We start from the raw sequence: 21,166 nt of genomic DNA on the forward strand, positions 1-21,166 counted from the left end.
GTAATTAGCCTTACAAAGAGAAAAAATGAAGGGAAAGTGCTCTGGTAGTTTTATTTTCCATGCATAAGGTACAACTTGCAGTGAAATAATTGCTGTAAACGCACAAAAGAAAAACTTTCCATGCTAAAACTTCAACAATAGTTGCTTATAGATGACAGGCTTTAAATGCAGGAGGGGATTAGGAAAACATGAATTAAAAAAAAAGTCCTTATTTTAATAAATGTTTTTATGTTAAGGCTACATCTGCCAAAGTGCATTAGATCTTATTATTTTAAATAAATCGACATGAAAGTCTTGGAAACTAAACTTCTAAATACATAAACCAGCACTGAATAAAATACACATTTTTTTTGTTTCTTTTGAAAACACTCCATTTCCTGGTTCCTTATGTGACTGTGAGCACTGGAGAAGGATTTCCAGCTGTGCCTTGTCAGCCTCGGGACCGAAGGCATTGTGCTGCTCCTCATTTGCCCGGGTGAGGTTCAGAGCTCCAAGCACGGCACAGCCGAGGCTCTGCACACAGAACTCAGCCCTGGCTCCCCAGGGGAAGAAGCTATTTCAGACTTAACTAAGGAATCATCTCACATGTTTCAACAATCCCTACAGTTTCTCTGTTTGTTTTAAAGATATCACTGAGATTTTGTTTCATTTGCAACGGGAGACTAAATGACAGCAAGCAGAATCTGCTGTTAGGTTAGATTACAAGGTAAAATGTTTTACATTTTAAATTACTGCTTAAAGCATGGTGTTGAATGGCTTAAACTTCATGTTAACTTTGCAAATATGTAATATTTGAAATGAAATAATGTGGGCTATATTTAGCAATACTGAACAGAAATGCTTTTATTGAGCTGCTTTTTGTTCTGTCTGAATGTTTGCCACGTACATCCAACTTAAACTAAAGCAAAGTGCAACTGCTCTGGCTGCTGTGGATAAATGTAACTCATTTCTGTGCTATGCATTTAAAAAAGAGTGAGAAAAAATCTTGGTAAAGCACTTTAACCCCTGTGTGCCATGAGAAACCACACAGACATGTTAGAAATGTGTTTGAATTTTGATTGAATTGATAAAGATCGATTCTTTAATAAATTCTGATACTCTGGTATTTCTAAAGGGTCTCTCCTTTAAAAATTAACTATTTCCACTAACATAATAGCAAACTGGCAGGTACTGAAGGTAAATTCCTGAACACATTACAAAGTAAAAGTAAAGATTATAAAGATGCTTTCAGTTGTGCCTGATCTAAATATTTATGAGTAAAATGGAAAAAAGCAATGCAGCCGCATTGAGACTGTTTGGCATCACAAACAGTTAATATTTTCATTACACTGGCTATCTATAATTTTATTTTACTATGCAATGATTTATTATAAAAGTAATAAATTGCATAGGCTGAATTTTCCCCAAATTAAAAGTTGGCTGGCCCTATACAAAATACAACCTCCTGAGAGATAATCTTAAAATCACAGACATGGGCAGGAAAGGCCCAAAGCACCCAAGGCCTTTCAATTTGGACCTTAAAATGTGAGGCAGCACTTGTAACTAAGCCAAGGAAAGGAACTCAGTAGCCCAGTGTTTTGCATGCAAAGAAAACCATTTGGTTGAAAGTAGCAATATTAAGCTTTCAAGTGCTGAAGAGTTAAATTGGTGTAAAAAAATAGCATATAAACTCACATATGTGAACAGGGTTAGTTTATAGAGACATTTTTTGGGGGTCTGGGGGGTTTTCTGTTGTTTTGTTTCTGATTTTTAAAAATTTGTATTTGTAAATTATTTTATGAAACCAATTTTCCCTTTAAAATAATTTAACTTACTACATGATTTTACCCTTTAAGGTCTTAGCAAAATATATTTTGTACACTTAATGTAATATAATTCACCCTATATTATTCCTGGCTTTTAAAACAGATGGAGAATGGAAAAGTATTTCAGTCATGCCATTATGTGCCTCTGGTCACAGGAAGAAATGGTTAAATGTTCAAAAAGCCCAATTGTAATGTAGCAGCATTGTAACTGCACAGCTATGGTGTTATTATAGAGTACCCAGAACAACAGGGCCATAATTAAGATGTCAGAAAGTTACAGAATAAACACACATGGCCAAGCTCTCCTTTGCACATGCAGTTTTCCCCCAGGGCTCTCGGTGTGTTTCAGTCCAACTGGTGGAACAGAAGTTTCCTGTGTAATTTTACAGCCACTCATTACAAGTCAGACACCAAAGCCTTTGGCTCATTTGTCCCAAGGCACTCAGAAATGAGCACTTTTTCAGCAAGAAAAGGCATTTTCAGTGCAGAGGGCAACTTCTGCATCTATCTGAGATGTTAACTAGCTGCAATTGCTGTAAATAAAAACCTATAGAGTCCATACAGCATTTTGGAATAAGTGATTTCTGAGGGGCAGAAAGCAGCAATTTAAAGTCTGGATTTATTTCAAAACCTGCCATTCCAGGAGATGCTGTGAGGATTTGTGTGAGACACATCTCAAATTCCCTTCATATAGAAATAAAAGCATTAACTTCAAATTCTGCAAATTAATGTCTAAATTTGCAATAACATTTTAAATTAAAATAGTTGAACACAAAACCAACAATATTCAAAAGAAGTAAAATGCATACTCTTAAGCTTATTCACAACTTCCCAATTTAAAACATGAGAATAAAATATATATGAGAATTATGATGTGGAAAGCATGAAAAACATGCAGCCAATCACATGCCTAATGTTAAAGAACAGTTAGGCAATGTGTACCAAAAACTTGACCTGTTCTATAAATCAGAAAATACCAAGATGAACAAGCTTTTTAACAAAATCTAATTCAGCAGAACCCCAGTTCAAGTTCCTGAAATAATAATGTCCAATATTTACACAATATAATCATAATAAGATTAACTCCAAAGTGAAAGATGACATGTAAAGCCAGACTGATGACCATTAAGAAAAAGCATTTTTAAATTCCTTCAGAACTTCCTCAGAGAAAAGCCAGGGTCATGCTCTAAGCCTTGTCTTGGCCACAAAGCCCAAGAGCTCCAAGTCCTTCACTAATTCTCACTCTCCCAAGAACACATATGTGTCCTGTCTCTGCTGTCTCAATTAAAATAGGCCATGGGACAGCAGCATTTCCTTTTTGAAAGAATTATGCAACAGAGCTCTGACAAATCATTAATGACCCTGGACGTGCAGGGTCTTATTTGCACACTGGTACAGCAATCCACTGCTGGATACCCTTCCTGGGCATGCTCCTGAATCCTGACTGCTCTGTTCTGGAATGCCACCTATTGGTGACAGTCAGGGTAATTTTTCTGCCACAAGCATAAGAAGGCTCAATTATTTTAAATTTTTTTAATAAGTAAATGCAGAACACGACTCATTCTAGATTGACTTTACTAGAGCCAACACTTAATAAAAACTTCCACTGGAAAAGCAGCTGTGGGATGTCACAAAGAGCACAAGCTTCCCTCTGCAGAACCAAGCAGATCCTGTTAGAGAAGAGGATGGCCAGAGATGGATGGAAAGGCAACATCTCTTCTTTTACAGTGAAAAAACACCTTGCACAGAAATGCCAACCCAAAAGAGCAGCACACCACAAATGAATTGGAATTGGGCTTTTTTCTGTTACTTTTTGATTCCCACACTCAGAAGTTACAACACGCTGTAAGAAATACTAGAAATCAAAAGAAAGAAACAACCAACAACAACAACAACAACAACAACAACAAAAAAAAAAAAAAAAAAAAGAAAAAAGAAAAAGAAAGACACACCACACTTTACAGACCTCTCAAGGAGTCCTTGAGTCCTTTACTGGAAGCACCAACAATTACTGCACTGCCAATGCCTCCTAGCACTGCAAATCTAAACCACCTCTCTAAATGCAACCCCAACCACAAACCAGCACCTGTTTCACTGTTGAGAATCTCTAAAATCAGACTGGTCACTGTAGCTCTCAGAGGGCAATTTCTTTCAAAGGGGAAGCTTGGTCAGACTGCCCCACCATGTATTGGTATGTGTGACTGACATGCTGCTAAAAGCTGTGCAGGTAGCTGATTTGCCTCTCTTTGCCATTCCAGGACGCCCAGTGGAACCACAGGCCATGCAGGCACCATCCTTGCTGTGGTTTCTCCTGCTGCTATTGCTGGGCACTGAGCTGTGCCCAGCTGCAGGCGCTGCTGGCAGGAGGCTCAGGAGGAGGATGCAGCACAGCAGCCCCAGGGCAGGGCACAGGAGCCCCAGGGCAGCCAGGATGGAGCCCCTCATTAACATCCCCCTCATTAACATCGATGACAGCGTGATGGGCGTGTTTGACTCCCTGGTGGGGCTGGGGGAACACGAGAGCACCTACAGTGTCTTACCAGGTGAGAACAGAGCCCCTCTGCTCCTTTGGGGGACTGACTTCTCATTTCACACATAGAAACTCAAAACTTTATTTCAGCTCTACTTCCACATGTACCTTTATATCCTTCTGCAGTCATTTTGTGGTTGGCATTATGAGGCTTTTTGATTGAAACCTGCTTTGCCAGATAACAGCAATATTTCCTGCAAGTTTTCTGCATTATTTCTGATCTTAACTAACAAAAAATTTGTTGGGGTATTTTCATCACTTCCAACGTGTAGCCAGCTTGAAGGCTGTTTTGAAAAATTGATTGCTCAATATATCTCCTCACTCAAATTAACATTTCACTGAGGCCTCAACACCAGTAATAGCAATATTAATTAAAATAGATTCAAGTTTTTATTTTTACTTTATGGGTTGCATTTTTGAAAAGCAAACTATACATGCAAACTTTCAGGAATAATTCCTGATTTTGTAAATAACTTAGTAACACTTGGTTGTAGCTGCAATATGGAAGTTACTTTATAATCAAGACCCTTATGATGGAAGACTGAGTTAAAAGAGAAAAAATTCTACTTATGCAACACAAGACCATTCTTATGCTCCATCTATATTGAGAACCCAGATTTATTTAATAGAAGTTCAATAGTATGATTTATATAAAACTTGCCTTTTTGGTGATCCAGAGGTTTTCACATTGCTGTAGTAATAATGTATTTTATGGATACAGATATTCCCATTCCTCTATCAATAGATCACACACTTAGTAAAAACTTCATACACAGCTTAATCAGTTTTATGGAAAAAAAGAGAATGCCATGTTCACCATATTCTATATAAAATGACAATAATCTATTTTTATAAGCAAGAATTTAAGCCTTTCAGTATGTCACACAACAGATGTGACCACTTGGTTAAGAGACCTCAAATGGCCAAACACAAATCAGCCACACTTTCTCCAAAATTACTGTTTGTTGTGAGCCCTTACTTTAGAAAGACTGAACCATTTCAGATCAAATATTTTAAACTAAGGGGTTTCAATAGGAAAACTAGCAAAACTCTGGATTATGGCATTTCCAGTGTGTATTACAGTATTATACACACTAGCAATGTCAAACCTTTAATTTAAAAATATTTTTAAAATTAAACAGAGGAAAATACCATGTACGTAGCATACACTTCATGTCAGATATTCCAGAGTTTCTGTCAGCACCATCAGTCATGCTGAAATAATGCACAGCTCTTCCTCCTCCCCGCCCCACTTGTTTCTTTCTATCTGGACTTGCATCCAAAAGCTGAGCTAAAACCACTGAACTCATTTTATTTGGAACTCCATGCTGAATTTACACCATATTTCCAAAGGTTAAAAGTCCTATGCTCATCTGCCAAAGACTGGAACCACAAGGTATTTTTTAGTCTAGCTTTTAAAGTTCAAAATTTTTTCAAGTTAATGTCAGATTTGGAAAACAGAGCCTATTAAATAATAGAACACTATTATTAATCATGCTTCAGAATAGAAGAAAATGCAATCCAAACATTAATTTCCATTCTCTTAGCTACTTGTTTTGCTCTTAGTAGACTAAAAAAAAACACCTGCCTGAATTTACAAATATATGTAGGATGAAAATTAACAGCTGAATGGAGGTTTAACAGTAACCAGACATATCTAATTCCTCCAGATTAGAATAACGTGAATGTTTAAATTAAATCAAAAGTTGGCACAACATGAGATGATTTGCAGTTGTCCATTAGGTAAAGCAGAGTAGGATGTTCACTGCTACACTGTTCCTGATCTCTGCTCAACACCACCAAGCTGAAGTGACTCAGTGGTCAGGAAATTTGAGGAGCACATCCTTTTTGTGTCTCTCAGGGGTTCTGGGAATCCCAGCAATGCCAGAAAGTTCTGTAATGCACCAAAAGGGTAATAAAACCTTTGTCTTTGAGCACTCACTGCTCCTGTCCTTTATGCAGCTCTCATGTACACAGGAAAAAAAAAAAAAACATTTATTAAAGAAGCCTGCCGAGGCCAAGCCTGATAACTCATATCTTTATGCTTATTCAGACAAGATTTGCACCCACTTCTGATACACTCTAGTAGCTAAAACAAAAGAAAGAATTTTAGGAAGCACACAAGAATTTCCTTCTCAGGCCAGATTATGCTCCTCTGGAGCAGCTGATGTTTTATTGTTTAACATGAGAAAGTGCAGGATTCTTTTTGTGTTTCTTCTGGAGATTATTTAAAAGAAATATTGTGGTGTACTGGCAAGCACATAAACCCCAAAACTGGGATCCAGCAAACAGCTGGATTGCAGATACCTGGGTGGAACGACAAGGGACTTAAAGCCAACTAACACTCGGCCTGGGCCAATTCCTCTCCTCCTTCAGTTGACATGGTTGGAGATGCTTAGAGCACAATTTTATGCAGCTGAAATGATGCAGAGATGTCCCAGACCTTTGAAAAAACAAGATTACTTTAATTTCTTCCCTTTTCTGTCCTAAGAGCAATTTAAATCAAAGCACTTTTAAAAATATGTGGAATATAGAGGATCAACCAAACTGGATTATTCTGAGAATTAATTTTTATTGTTGAAAACAGATTGATGTTCAATGGTCTTTAAGTAGAAGGACGAAGGAAGAACCTTTGTTATGAAGTAGGACTACCTTGAAACACTTTGCAAAATGTTTCATTTTGAGACAAATATTAATTCCAGAGAAATTTCAAACCAAATATTTGCAATGGTCTTACAAGGTTATTTAGAGGCTATCCTGAATACTCTTATTAAAAACAAATGCCCAGGCATGGAGCAGGGTTGAGTGTGGGAAAACAAACCCTGCAAAGAACCCCTCCAAGGTCAATTTGTGCACCAAAAGGGAAAGTCTCGTGGCATGCAGATTCAGGTGAGATATGATTTTCCCACCATATTAATTGGGAAGCCAAACTGAATAGGAAAAGAAGAAATTTCTTTATAGGAGGGCAAGTACAAAGTTAACTTGGAAAGGGGTTTTCATCTCGAAACAACACTTCAGCAATGCATTCTTAGATTCATTAGAAAGAGGAAAAGGGAGATGTGAGGGAGTTCAGCTTCTCAACAAGATTTAGAGGTAGATGCAAAAATAGGAATATTTGCACAAGATGAAGAAATCTCAACCTTGGTTTTCCTTCTCTCAAGAGAACAAAAATATAAAAAAACATTTTGCTAAAGTGCAACGTTTATCCTGGAGTCAGGGTGAAAACTGCCCAGGGAAGATTCTGCTTCCACCACTGGAAGCAAAGGGAGACTGGGATTAGTTTCCTTCCCAAAATATTCAAGTTTTGCATAACTGGAGATTACTAATAAGCTGAAGAAAATACAGCCATGAAAAGTAAGGAATAATGATAAGATCGTTTGAATAGGGTGTATTTTACACACTTTCAAAACGAGAACAAAATAGCAGTGCTCCCTTGCAAAGTTTTAAATGAACACTGGTTGGTTTACTTTAAGCTGTTTAACTGCAATTTCCCATTTTCTGTTCCTAGGGAAGAAGGGGCAGTGCACAGCTAATGGGATGATCATGTTTGACAAAGCTGTGTGGTCCCCCAAGCCCTGTGTCACCTGCCTGTGCTCCAAGGGAGAGGTGATCTGTGACACAGCCATGTGTCACCCTCTGAAATGTCCCCAGACCATCATTCCTGCAGGAGAATGCTGCCCAGTGTGTTCTGAGACTGGTATGGGACACCACAGATTCTTTTGAAGCTGCCTTGTTTAAAACCCTGCATGAACACTGCATTTCATGATCCCAAGAGTTACAAGATATACATTATCCTGAATTCCAGGATAAAAGCAGCTCTTCAGAGTTTCTACTCAAGATGACCTCAGTTTCTGCCAGTACTGTCAGATGGCACAACATTTAAAGAAAAGATGATGTTAAGTATTGCAATAGTAAAGACAATTGTATTTCATTTTTACTTTCTCTCTTTACACTACGTAATGAACTTTGGAAAGGTATGAAGAAATAACATATTTTTCATCCCACTTCCATTTACAAAGGATCAATTAATAACTACTGACCATTACTGACAGACATAGAGAGTATCAGACATAGAGAGTGGTAAATCTTTGTCAGGAGTGCAAAAACATGCAACATTTTGGTGTAAATCAAGAGAAGAAAGTCAATTCACAAGAGAAGCCACAGAACTACAATCTCAGTTTTTCACAATAATTTAAATAAAATACCTTTAAAAAGAAAAGGAATGGAGGAGATAAATATGAGATGTGATTTCCTTCCTTTCCTTCCCACACTCCCAATATTTTATATCTGCAAAGTACTGAATTCAATCTCCTCCTGCTGTAAGAAATATTTATCTTCATGTGTATGTGCATGTGACACTCTGAGATGAGACATCACAGGAATTCACTGTAGAACTGAAAAAGTCGTGTTGACTGAGACATTTAAACTCCTACTTTGGAATTGTCCTATTATGGAAGGGAAAACTGCATTTTGGTAATGGAGTTAATGCATTTCCCTGGTGAGATCCCCACCTGCAGCCAACTCCTCCCCTGACAATCCCTTCTGGAGGAGAACAAGTCTTGACCTTTGTGAATTTTTTCCAAATTACCTCCCACTCCCAGACACATTATTTTTCCTCTTTAGACACCCATCAACACAAAAACCATAATTAATAATAAGTAAAAAAGGAGGATAATGAAAGCTATATTAATTTTTCCACCTTTTTGTCTGGAGGAATCATAGCTGTGTAAACTGCTCTGTATAGTTGCCTCAATAATTTCTCAGTCAAGTGTCTCTTTTCTCAAGCAGAAATTTAACACCACATTTTTATTCTTCGAGTCGTATTCTAAGAGGAATAATATTCTATAGTCATAATTTTTTACTATATGTGGAGAAACACTGCTTACTAATATTTTAATTTCATCAGACTCTTGTGTTGTTTTGGGATTTTTTCCCTCATTAGCCTCCTCGTTGGACTCCAATGCAACTTCACTGGATGACATCAGTGAGCTGTCTGGTGATTCCCCAGACCCCAAGGACCTCGACACCACCGGTGTTTTGCCACCAGCTCGAACTCAAGTGGAAAAGGATGAGCTGTTTCCAACAGAAGTGATAGAGATTAGAGACAAGGAGGGTCACAAAAAAGGGGGAAAGAAAAGAAAAAGGAAAGGCAAGAAGAATCGCCAGAGGCACAAAGGGCGTCGCAGAGGGAAGCTGCCTGTCCCCAGAACGGGAACTGCAGGAGATGTGCAGTATGAAAGTGATGAAGATGATGGTGCTTTCAGAATTCCATCTCATTTCCCAATTCCTGTTCCACCCCTAGAAGCTCCTCCTTTGCCATCTGGATGTTCCACCTCGGACACCACAGTAAGCTGCATTAATGCCAAACTTACACAAATACCTCCCATCTCAGATCCAGACCTAACAAGTTTAGACCTTACAGGTAATTAATGCCTCTGCTTTGATGACTTTTGAAACATCATCCACCCTCAAATGCAGTCAATAGCACTGTTAATGCTTTGCCATTCCTTAACATGGAGAAGTTTTAGAACTAATTTTACAGCTAAGCCTTTAAAACAAGAAGAGAGAAACATCAGATTTGCATGCCAGCATTTAGATACCAAGATTAAGATACCTACACTAAATTACTGTCCATAATGCTATTTTGTGATATATTTTCTAGGTGCAATATTCCACACCTCAGGTGCAGACTATTTCATAACTCAAACCTTTTTCTTACCTTCTGTCTCAGGAAATAGCATCACTACTATCTCAGATGAAGCATTCAATGGGATACCTAATTTGGAATGGATTGATCTGAGTAAAAATAACATTACCTCTCCTGGCATAGGTCCCAAAGCGTTCAAAGTAAGAAAGCCTAACTATTCTGCTACCCTCTCAATAATTATTGCTTAAAACAATGTTTTTTGCTTTTCAGTTTATCGATCTAAACCACTTTGCACCTTGTATAAGTAAGCACTGTATAAACTCAACTGCTAATTTGAGAAATCTCTCACTATAATCAATAATTAAAATTAAGATATGATAGTTTTTCATACAAATTTTTAAAGCTGGTTTAAGCATAAAAAGCCTCACTTACTGAAAGTTGCTGTCCTTCTGCCTGAGTAAATTTACTGATCTACAGAAAATCATCAGTTTGCTCAGAAATGAAGAGGATAAGCACATAATTTCTAAATGCTCATACTTTGAAGCCCTAAATAGTGAACAGTGTAGTGAGGCAATATTTCCATGATTTAATAGAGCAGCAGGAATGCAAATAATGATCCTGGGGAACTGCAGCAGGGCTGTGGGGAAGCTCTTCCAATTACACGTGACATTAACTGGCACTTCTGTTAATATTTAGTAGAAAGTAACCTATTAATTAGATTGAGAGCAGAAAAACAATACTTTTGAATTCAAAACACTGGATACTACTGCACTGCTGCTAAAAAACCTTACAAAGTGTGTGTTTAAGAAAATCTTAACTGTGTATTTAATGGCATATTTTGCACCTTAATAATAATCTAAGTGCTCTTCATCCCTGTAATAAGACCCTGAAAAAGCTGAAACGTTTGTATTTGGATGGAAATATGCTGGTACTTATTCCCTCTGAATTGCCATCAACTTTGGAAGAAATAAAAATAAATGACAACCAACTTCATGCCATTGATGAAGACGGCTTAAAAGGTATTTCAGAAACTAGTATCAATCACATGAAAAGCTAAAAATAAATTTGAAAAGCTGAACGGTGAACCAAATGTGTCTGGTTTGATATAGAAAAAGAATTACTAGATTTAAAGTACCACATTTTCAAAAGGCAACAAAAGCTGAAAGATTTGCTTGACAAAGTATTTTAAAATTATATTTTCCCTTATGCAACTGCTCCTCTCCCAAAGCAGTTTATATTTAAGGTCACTAAGAGGAGGTGAATTTGAAGCATGTTGAAGACATCTACTATCCCCACCTTTAACCTGATGGTTTTATGTGTGGTGAAACCATTTTAGTTATTTTTAAATTGCACGGAAGTGAACAGAGTTTGATGTCCATGAAAAATAAGGGAGAATGTAATTGGAATCAACCAATTTAAACATGGGCTAATAGAAAAAAAGAGAAAGAAAAAAGAAAGGGTACCATCCATGTCAGAATTTGATGGACTTTTTTGCTTCCTTTCCTACCAAAAGGGTCCCATCTAAACTGGATCAGCTGCTGCCCTTTCCATTTGGACTGGGAGAGGAAAATGTAAATAAAGCTGTGGTCAATCTCTAAAGCTCTACAAACTTATAAACAATATAATTCCATGATTATGAGATAATAAAATAACTTCATTTTATTTTTTCTGGGTAACGTTTAAGACTATTAAATTATGAACATGTATTTTAACAAGATATAAGATGGCATTAATTAACTGAAATGAAACTTTTTCTCCTTAGATTTAAAGAACTTGGTCACTCTGGAATTAGAAGGAAATAAACTTAGTGAAGCAAACGTCAGTCCTTTGGCCTTTTATCCTTTGAAAAGTCTTTCTTATTTGCGACTGGGAAGAAATAAATTTAGAATTATACCACAAGGTCTTCCTGCCACTCTTGAGGTAAAAAGAAAACAAAACAACCAAAATAAATACTAACAACAACCACCCCCCCAAACACCCCAAAAGATGTAATTCCTTCTGTTTGCCCTTTCAAAGCAACCTGCATTCTCACAAATCAGAAAACAAAACAATTGCTTTGAAAGATTGTATTGCTGAAGGTTCTATTAGAGCTACAAACTGACTCTGGTTCAGATTCAGAATTAACAGACAGACCAGGTAATACTGGGGACAGGTGATTGCTCCATTTGGAATTTGCAATGGGAAAACCCAGCCTATTCTGATCTCACAAATTTTCTTCCCAAATGCACTTACAGGAGTTATATCTTGAACATAATCAAATTGAAGAAGTGTCAGAAATTTGCTTTAACCACACCAGAAACATCAACATCATTGGCCTAAAGCATAACAAATTAGAAGAGCACAGAATAGCACCTTTGGCTTGGATAAACCAAGAGTAAGTACCAAACATTTAAAATACATTTATTTTATTTTTCTTTGTTTTTGCGAGTCAGATAATCAAATAAATATTTGCACTTCATTGCTTTTAACTTAGAGTTGTAATTATGTTGTGATTAGTTTTCCTTCACTAATTTTTCTAAATTTCCTTTGCCTAATTGTATATTCTAGAAGATAGTCAGCTGTCAAGTAGAAAGATATTTTATCTCAAATCTGTACTATATTAACATAAAAGTCAATATTTTTCTGACCACCCATTCAAAAATGAACATTAACTATAAATAGCACTGTACACAATTAAATGACAATTTAGTATTATCTCACAGGTAATTTTAAAATAATTTAATACTGTCCTAGTCTTATTTCCCATTGGATTAAAAATTATAAAAGTAAATAAGAAGAAGGGAAGACTGTGCAGCTGCATCTAAGAGTAGAATATAAGCAGAGTGAGCAAAGAGAATGTAAGCAGTAGAAGATGGGAGGACTGAGCAGGGTACCTGGCCACCACTGGCAGCTGCAGCCCTACCCCTTGATTCCTGAATTTATCAATTCCTTAAGCCGAAAACACCCACTGTTACTACTGACAGCATCTCTCATCCCTGGAAGTGAAGCACATGGAACTGATCCATTCACACAACTCCATTTCAGATGGGCTTCAGAACAAAGGCTAAAACTCCCTGTTAATGGGATAATGACTGAAATCCCAAAGTTGTTCCAGTTCATCAGTGTAACTCATTATTGCAGCAATCCCAAATTAGTCCCTTGGGATTCCCCTGTTCAGCCCCATCCCCTTCTCTCCTCATTACTGAAGATCTCTTCCCATCAACAAAATCATTGTGCTTGATTGGTAATTCATGACTTAATTCTTTCTATTCCCAGAGTAATTATGCATGACCATGTTCCATAAAACACATTCTGCTCCATTAACAGAAACAAATTTCCCTTGGAAATTTCATTCTCTGCCATGAAGCAGAGCCTTGTACAGAACACAGCACTGCCAGAACAGCAGCTCAGAGAGGTTTCAGCTTTTTTTTTTTTTCCTTTTCTCCTTTAATGCAGGAACTTGGAGTCAATCGATCTCTCTTACAATAAGTTATATCATGTTCCCTCCTACCTGCCAAAATCTTTACTCCATCTGGTGCTTATAGGAAATCAGATTGAAAGAATTCCAGGCTATGTGTTTGGCCACATGAGGCCAGGGCTGGAGTATCTCTACCTGTCCTTTAACAAACTCACTGATGATGGCATCGACTCTGTGTCATTTTTTGGAGCTTACCACTCCCTGAGGGAGCTGTTTTTGGATCACAATGAATTGAGGGCTGTACCCTTTGGGATTGATGAAATGAGAAAACTACGTTTCCTAAGACTGAACAATAATAAAATAAGGTAATTTCCAGGCTCTTGTTACATCAATGACATTCAAATAAATAAGACATGCCTTGCTTTTGTAATTTGTTATTTTTAAGTAAATATTTGCTAAAAAAAAATCTGAAGGAGGAGCTGAATCCTGAGTTTTCTTCTGCAGTATTTCTTAATATGATAAAAGTGAGATGTCACCCTTCCTCACAGTTACTGAAAATGCTCATCACCAGCTTTTCTGCTCTTGGAAAACTCAGTATATTATATAAATAAGAAAACAATACAAAGGAGAATGTTTAAAAGAATAGCTTTTGAAAGTCCTCAGCAAACATGTAACTGAGAACATTTAATGTACTGATTAAGTAAATTTTCAAATATCTAAACAGACAGCAGCTCTAAAACAGATGAGTTAAGAGTTCTGTGGAATACTTATCACCTGATTCCTGCCCGTGTCACAGGACTGTGCCCCCAGAACGCATCTGCAGGACTCACAGCAGCCACGAGGACGAGCACGAGCACAGCGAGGAGGAGCACGAAGATTCCCACCTGGAACACGTTCACCTCGAAAACAACTACATCAACACCAGGCAGCTCTCCCCACATTCATTTGCATGCATAAGATCCTACTGCAGTGTTGTTCTTAAACCACAGAAGAAGACCAAATAAATCCCCCAGCTCTGCATTGCAGCTCCCATTTCTAGGATTGCAGCTTTATTTATTCTCTCTATTCACTGGTCTGCTTATTCCTGATTTAAACCCTTTATACTACCATAACTATGATACTGTATATTATATACTGAAGTAAGGTACCACTGTGTTTCTTTATATTGTTTCATTATAAATCATTAAATGTAAAAATTGAAGCTTAAGATTATGATATCTATTTTTATTTCTACTGACATTATTCTACTTAAACACAACAGGTCACACTGTGCCCTCAGGCACACCCTCTATAAGATCAGATTTTAGGATTTAAGAATACAACTGAACTCTCAGCTTGGTCCTGTCTTATTTGATTAACTGAATGTAAAGCATTTAAACTGTAATACATAAAAGATAAAAGTCCTCAAGCTATGAACATTCTAGCAGTGCAGAAATCAAATTTCTTAAAACACACACAGGACTGGATTTTCTACCAAACATTTTGCAGTGTTAAGCTCTCTTCCAAGTGAAATTTTAAGAAAAAAAGGTAAATTGCTTGTTTGTTCTAGATGACCCTAAAAACTTCCTATCTTCAAACACAGATTCTGATGACCTAGAGGAATGAACAATTAATTTCTATCTGGATGCTTTTTTCTTTTAAACGAAGCATATTTTAATTTTTTAAAATTATTTTAAGTCACAATAATAGGTTCCATTCATTTGTACCATAGTTAGTTTGCTAGATTTTTATACTGTATAGGATGTGTAGTCTTATAATAAAATTAAGCACAACACCACATATTGCTGCAAGTATTTTCATTCAAGAAGAATTCTTCTCTTATCGAACATTCAGACTCATAAGACCCACAAGAAATTCTCCACTGAATTTGCAGGGTACAACATCATTAAAATATAGATGAATCAAGATTTATTGTGACCATTAATATATTTTTTCTCCAAGATGTGCTTTTTCACTATTAAGATACCATGAAAGTGAATTTCATGCAAGTAATCTGACTAAGATGATTCCTTTAGGGGTTTAATACAATGAATATCAAGCTTGCCTGACATTAGGCTGTGGAAGTTGTTCCTATGAGAAGCCCTCAGCAAAGGAAGGTGACCTAAAGTAGTTACATCACCAGTGAAATGTCCCAGTAGTGAGACAGACTGAAGGGAAAATGCTTTTGAAATGGAACACAGCAGTAGCAGAAGATCAAGCAAGAGAAAGAAGCCAAGGGAATGTGTTTGCTTTTGTATGCAACAAATGGGTACTTGCTCACTTCAGAAATCCATGGGCAATTAAACCTGCACATTTCCATATGTCAGATGGAAGAAGCTCAAATCCACTCTTCAAAATAACCAGTAATACTGGAACTGGAATGGGCTTTATTATAAAAATCAACACAAAACCACCATAGTTAGTTTATTCTCAAAAATATATTTGGGCAAATAATTAATTTTTGCAGGCTTACCTTGGAAATGAATATACTTTGAGAAGGCATTTGGATTGAGAATGGAATAATAGTTCTGCTAAGTGTTACCAGACTCAGAAGTCTTATGAAATAGTAGATATGTGTGTGTGTGTATATAAATATAAATATAAATATAAATATAAATATAAATATAAATATAAATATAAATATAAATATAAATATAAATATAAATATAAATATAAATATAAATATAAATACTGGGAGAGCCTTCATGGCAAGTCCCTAGTGAGAATTGCTTTGAGGGAGATCCTGCTAAGCCAATCCAGTAACAATTCTGCCAGGCAATCAGATCTTGGATATGCACAGCAGCATTCTCACTTCAGATGCAGCTGACTTCTATTCACAGATAAATTCAAGAGTGAACCAGCTGCAAATTTCTAAATCTGCAGAGATGCCCCATCAGAATTTTTTGATCATTTCAGAGAGGAAACTACTTACAGTACAGCAAAACCCTGAATTTGATGTTTTCAGTAAGCCAGAGAGACAAGGTAAACAGATCTGAATACAAGGTGTGAATGTTGAAAATGTAAGAGGGAAAGAAATTTTATATTTATGTTTTACAGTCAGTAAGAGACCATAATAGGAGAGGTTAGGATTCAATAGGCATAGCAATTTCAGAACCACAATGCTCTGTGATGTAAGAGGATTTTTAGGAGTTTAGAATCTCTGTTAGATTTCTAAGTTCTGACTTGGATTGTATCCAAGTATCCCACATCAGAATTTTGACAAGATTTGCTAAATCTCATTATAAATTGTAACACAGCAGAAGACATCCTGCTTATTAATCAAATACAAAAGGTATAAAAGACATTGTTACTTTTACTGAGTAAATTATGACTTTGAGGTTCTGCCTGAGCCAGGGACGGGCACTTCTGATATGACAAAAACTGCAAAGGTCTCCAACAAAATAATGTTTCAATGGAAGCTTGGGTAGCTTTCTGAATTTGAAGGAACATTTAGAAGTATTGTTTTCTCTAAGCAAGGTGAAAGAGCTTTCTTAGGGAAAAAACCCAACAAAAGACCACACAAAAACCTCAGAAAAATAAGGGCATCAAATACCTCCCAAAATGAGATTTGCATTATTAATGCCCTCGTGTTGAGGCTATTAGAATCTCTGAGACCTCAAAAATGTTGAGTTTACACTATTGATGCTTCTCCATTTTTCATTTCAATTTAATAGAGATCCCTCCACAACAAAGCTACAAATCACTCATGCCTGAGCTTTCTATTTGCCCATGACAGACTGCATTTCACTCAGTTAATTCACTTTTATAGTGACACTACAGAGAATGGTTGATATAATTTCTGAATTTCGATTCTGAAATATCCATCATGCTTGCACTTACTGCAAAACCCTCTTAGCCTGCTAAAAGAAAATAACTATCAAAACTAGGAAATAGAATGTTAACGTTTCTCTACCAAAAATTTGTGCTTTTACTGAAAGAAATCGATGAACTTTTAAGATCTCTCAAGTCACAGCTTTATAAACAGTTACATCACAGCAAGAAAATAAACAGTTTATGATTTGTGTTGTGTGGTAATACCAGAGTTAACTGCTGGAAACTCTCCTGAGAAAACATTTTCTAATTTAAGTGTCATGTTTATATTCCAATGTATACAACTTTCAGACAAGTCTACAGACAGAAAAATAGTAAAATTACAAGTAAATACTACCAAAATAATTACACAATAACCCTGATAACTTTCTGCATGAAGCAGTTTGCAGAGAACAAGTCTGCTGACTGTGGGTTTGCAGACCAATACAATTTCTAGTGTTCTGGAAGGTTCCCCAGGAAGCTTCAAAACCTCTCCTCAGTTGGAAGTGTAACCCCAGGGACCTGCTTTGGATTTACAGCCTCAACCAAGTGCCAAAACAACAAAGAGGTACCAACATCTGGTACAACTTCTACACCTCTTCTGCTGGCTGAAGACATAGATCAGGTTTTGGAAGACCAAACCAGGTAAAATCAGTGCTCTAAGGCAGCAGAACCACACCATGACCACCTTGTAGAACATCCCAACCACAGAGGTGAAACCAAACTTTGGAAATAGTGAATGTTTTTACAGAGATTTCCTTTAAAGCTGGTTTTGGCTGCAGGCAGCATTCAAAGGTTTAGTGAACCATGTAACCAACCCTCATTTGGAAGGAAGCCTGCATAACAGACTCACTGTCTTCTTGTAAAATGAAAAAGGTACAAACATCAATGCAAAAGGATTTATAATAATATGTTGGACTTGCTCAGCAGACACATTTCTGTTTCCTAATGAACAAAAGAGATCCCTGCTTTTATTGCATCTTTAGTAACATGACCCCTCTGTTATAGTTAGTTACTACTGAATCCCAAACTCTATTTCAAGGCTTTAATTTTACTCTCTTGGCACACTGAAGACAATTTAAAATGGGGAAAAAACAGCAGACATGTGAAATAAGAGCTCTGATTTAAAGATGTCAACAACTCCTGTTCAGTCTCAAGGCCCCAAAGTATTGTGGAAAAATGTTGGAACACTTTTTCCATCTAAAAGTAGCGAAGACGTCACTTAAAAACCTCTAAAATGTATTAAACAGATCTCCTTTTCCGCATTAAGAAACAATCATATGATCAAAATGAATCTAGCTTTTTATTTTCCCAATAAATTAACATCCCACTCCTAAGTTTTATACCAATTCAGGTACCAAGCAGCTACAGTCAAATGCCTACAAGCATAATTTGAACAATTTTGTTACAACTGCAATAATAAAATTAAATGGAAATAGAGTGTTTAATGTTCCCAATAACCAGGTTATGAAGTCTCATTACAGATGCAATGTTCCTTGCTAAAAGACACCCTGTTCTACTTTAAAATTCCATCAGGAGAGACCCATAAAGACACAGCACTGTTCTTTCCTTTTCAGCTTAAGAAGTGAAGAAAGAATATCAAGCAGAACTCTTCATAAAAATCTTCCATTCTACATGATGCAAGAGTTACTGGGTCACTAAACTACCTTTAAGAACACATTCTGCATCACTGTGTGTCTCCAACAGAACTTAGGGAGTTGAGTACTGCATAGAATGCTTTGACCACACCAGAAATCAATTAATGATAAATTATCATCCCTTTTGTGATACTGAAATACTCCAGTTAGTAAAACAAAAGTAAACCAACTGATTCTTTACCTCTGTGGTGTCAATTTTCTCACACAGTAAAATGTGCTTCTCTCAACTGGATAATGTTTGATCAGTCTTAAAAAGATCACAGAATATTCTGAGTTGGAAGGGATACATGGGGATCACTGATCACAGACACCCCAACAATCCCACCATGTGCATCCTTGGGAATGTTGATCAAACACTCCTGGAGCTCTGGCAGCCCTGGGGCTGAGACCATTCCCTGGGGAGCCTGTACAGTGCCCCACCACCCACCTTCCTGAAATCCAACCTAAACCTCCCTTGACACAGTTCCAGCCATTCCCTTGGGAATGGCAGAAAAAAGCCAAACTATCTCAGGGTGAATCTCAAAACTAAGTGAAACATCTGGCCCAAAACCACAGCTTTACTGTGCTTCAAGAAAAGTGGTAACAAAGGAAGAAACAGCAATGCCCTTTCTCTGTAGAAATGTCACTGTCAGAGCTGGGGGACTGGCCTAGCTGGGCTCTGACCTGGTCCAGGACAGTTCTGCTTATGCATTTCCCATAGAGCCCGGCCTCATCCTTCCTCACCCTGCCTAACTACTGGACAGTATCCTCCACATTTCCTTAAGTATTCACTGACTTTATCAGCCTGTGAACAGTTCATAAAGTTGCCCAGCACACAATGTGGTCATTGCTCTGGAGTTCCTTGGAGCAGCACACAATTGCCTCAGCTCTAGAGGAATCTGGTAAAAATTCCCACAGTGAGCATTGCAGGGTAATACAGGATAATATAGGGGAATAATAATAACAACAATAACAACAACAACAATAATAATATTACAGGATACAAAGGGAAATCTCATTTGAGCAGAGAGAGAGATGGGCTGGAGGCTGAGGGCAGCTTCACCTCTTGCCATGGCCCAGTAACTGAACACTGTTAAATGAGCCCACAGCTCATGTGAACCATCCCATTTCATTCCCTCACTACAACCAGCAGTTTGATCTGTTTTTTCCTCCAGGTCTGTCCTGCATTGGTGCCTCTCTGTGGGAATCCAGAGGGCTATCCCCAAAATCAACTGTCCAGATCACTGAAGTCATCAATTTTTACTTATTTTTACTTGGGAGTTCTATGGGCAATAAGGTTTATCTGGGGCATTCAAAGCTCTGCATTCAGAAACTGCAACTTTTTCAGCTTGGGAAATGTGCTTTACAACTAATTTGAAGACTATATTAATGTCAAGAAAAAGAAACAAAGTCTCTTCCCCAGACTGCAGCTTCCTTCATAAACATTACTTTCTTTTCTACAAGATCATAAATTATGCAAAACTATTCTGGCTATCAGGAGCAAGGCAGTTGGGGAAAATGCCTGATTATTTATGATAAGGTGCAACAACTGTTAGGCTGGACTCAAAAATGCACCTGGTGTTTGGGAGGTGCAGAGGCTGTGCTATTCACTTCCCCCATAAAGGCCAGCAATGCTCCTGCCAGGGCTTCATGACCATTCCTATGGCTTTGCCAGCCACAGTGGACACAAACATTCTCTGCAGTCTCTACAAGTCAACAAATACTCAAGAGTTGAGAGAATCCCCCCAGACAGTATTCTTCCAGTCTGCTTGAGCCATCCTGGCTCCATTCAGTAAATAGCCTTTTTTTCCCAAGGATTTAAGGATTAAAGTTAATTAAAGCATTCAGGGTTGGATTATTTAAAAGGTTCATCTTAAAAACCATTTACCTTGTAATTTCTTCTTTAATAGCCTGTTATGTAAGGAACTTCCTACAGCCACTGAGTAAACAATCACTGTAGTTTGGTAGAATTTCCATTTGTTTGGTGTTTAATTCTTTGTACAGGATGCAGATTTCCACACAGTTATTGAATGCAAACTTCTGATTCATAATTTCTGTTTTAGGCTGCTATTTACATTAATGTATCTTTGATAAAGTGAGTTATTCAGACCAGCTCACAACACACTGCTTCCCCCAAAGCACTTTGAAGCAGTTCTGTTAATTCAGTGAAAAGAACTTTCATTCCAAGTGTGCAGTATTATGAATATATACACAGAAATTTGTAGGTTTTCCATGCAATATTACCAAAACAAATCTATGTTTCTTTGAGAGAATTTTTCATATGATAGTAATGCATAAAAGCTGACTTATTTTTTCCACAAGACAGATATTTTTCTCAAAGGAGTAATACTGAACACAGCT

At 37.1% G+C, this 21,166-nt stretch overlaps 2 protein-coding genes across 3 annotated transcripts in view; one reads left to right on the forward strand and one right to left on the reverse strand.

Moving 5' to 3' along the window:
* CENPP (centromere protein P) overlaps positions 1-21,166 on the reverse strand; it is a 110,603-nt gene that overhangs the window by 17,033 nt on the left and 72,404 nt on the right. The window lies entirely within an intron of this gene.
* ECM2 (extracellular matrix protein 2) lies at positions 445-14,586 on the forward strand. The gene is made up of 10 exons (XM_056501396.1): positions 445-706; positions 4,064-4,348; positions 7,844-8,032; positions 9,278-9,757; positions 10,067-10,182; positions 10,866-11,001; positions 11,745-11,902; positions 12,217-12,356; positions 13,418-13,744; positions 14,176-14,586. The coding sequence occupies exons 2-10, from the start codon at positions 4,087-4,089 to the stop codon at positions 14,381-14,383; spliced, it is 2,016 nt and encodes a 671-aa protein (XP_056357371.1). The 5' UTR covers positions 445-706; positions 4,064-4,086; the 3' UTR covers positions 14,384-14,586.

The sequence above is a fragment of the Oenanthe melanoleuca genome, chromosome 12 (assembly GCF_029582105.1).
Source record: "Oenanthe melanoleuca isolate GR-GAL-2019-014 chromosome 12, OMel1.0, whole genome shotgun sequence".
Taxonomy (NCBI): Eukaryota; Metazoa; Chordata; class Aves; order Passeriformes; family Muscicapidae; genus Oenanthe; species Oenanthe melanoleuca.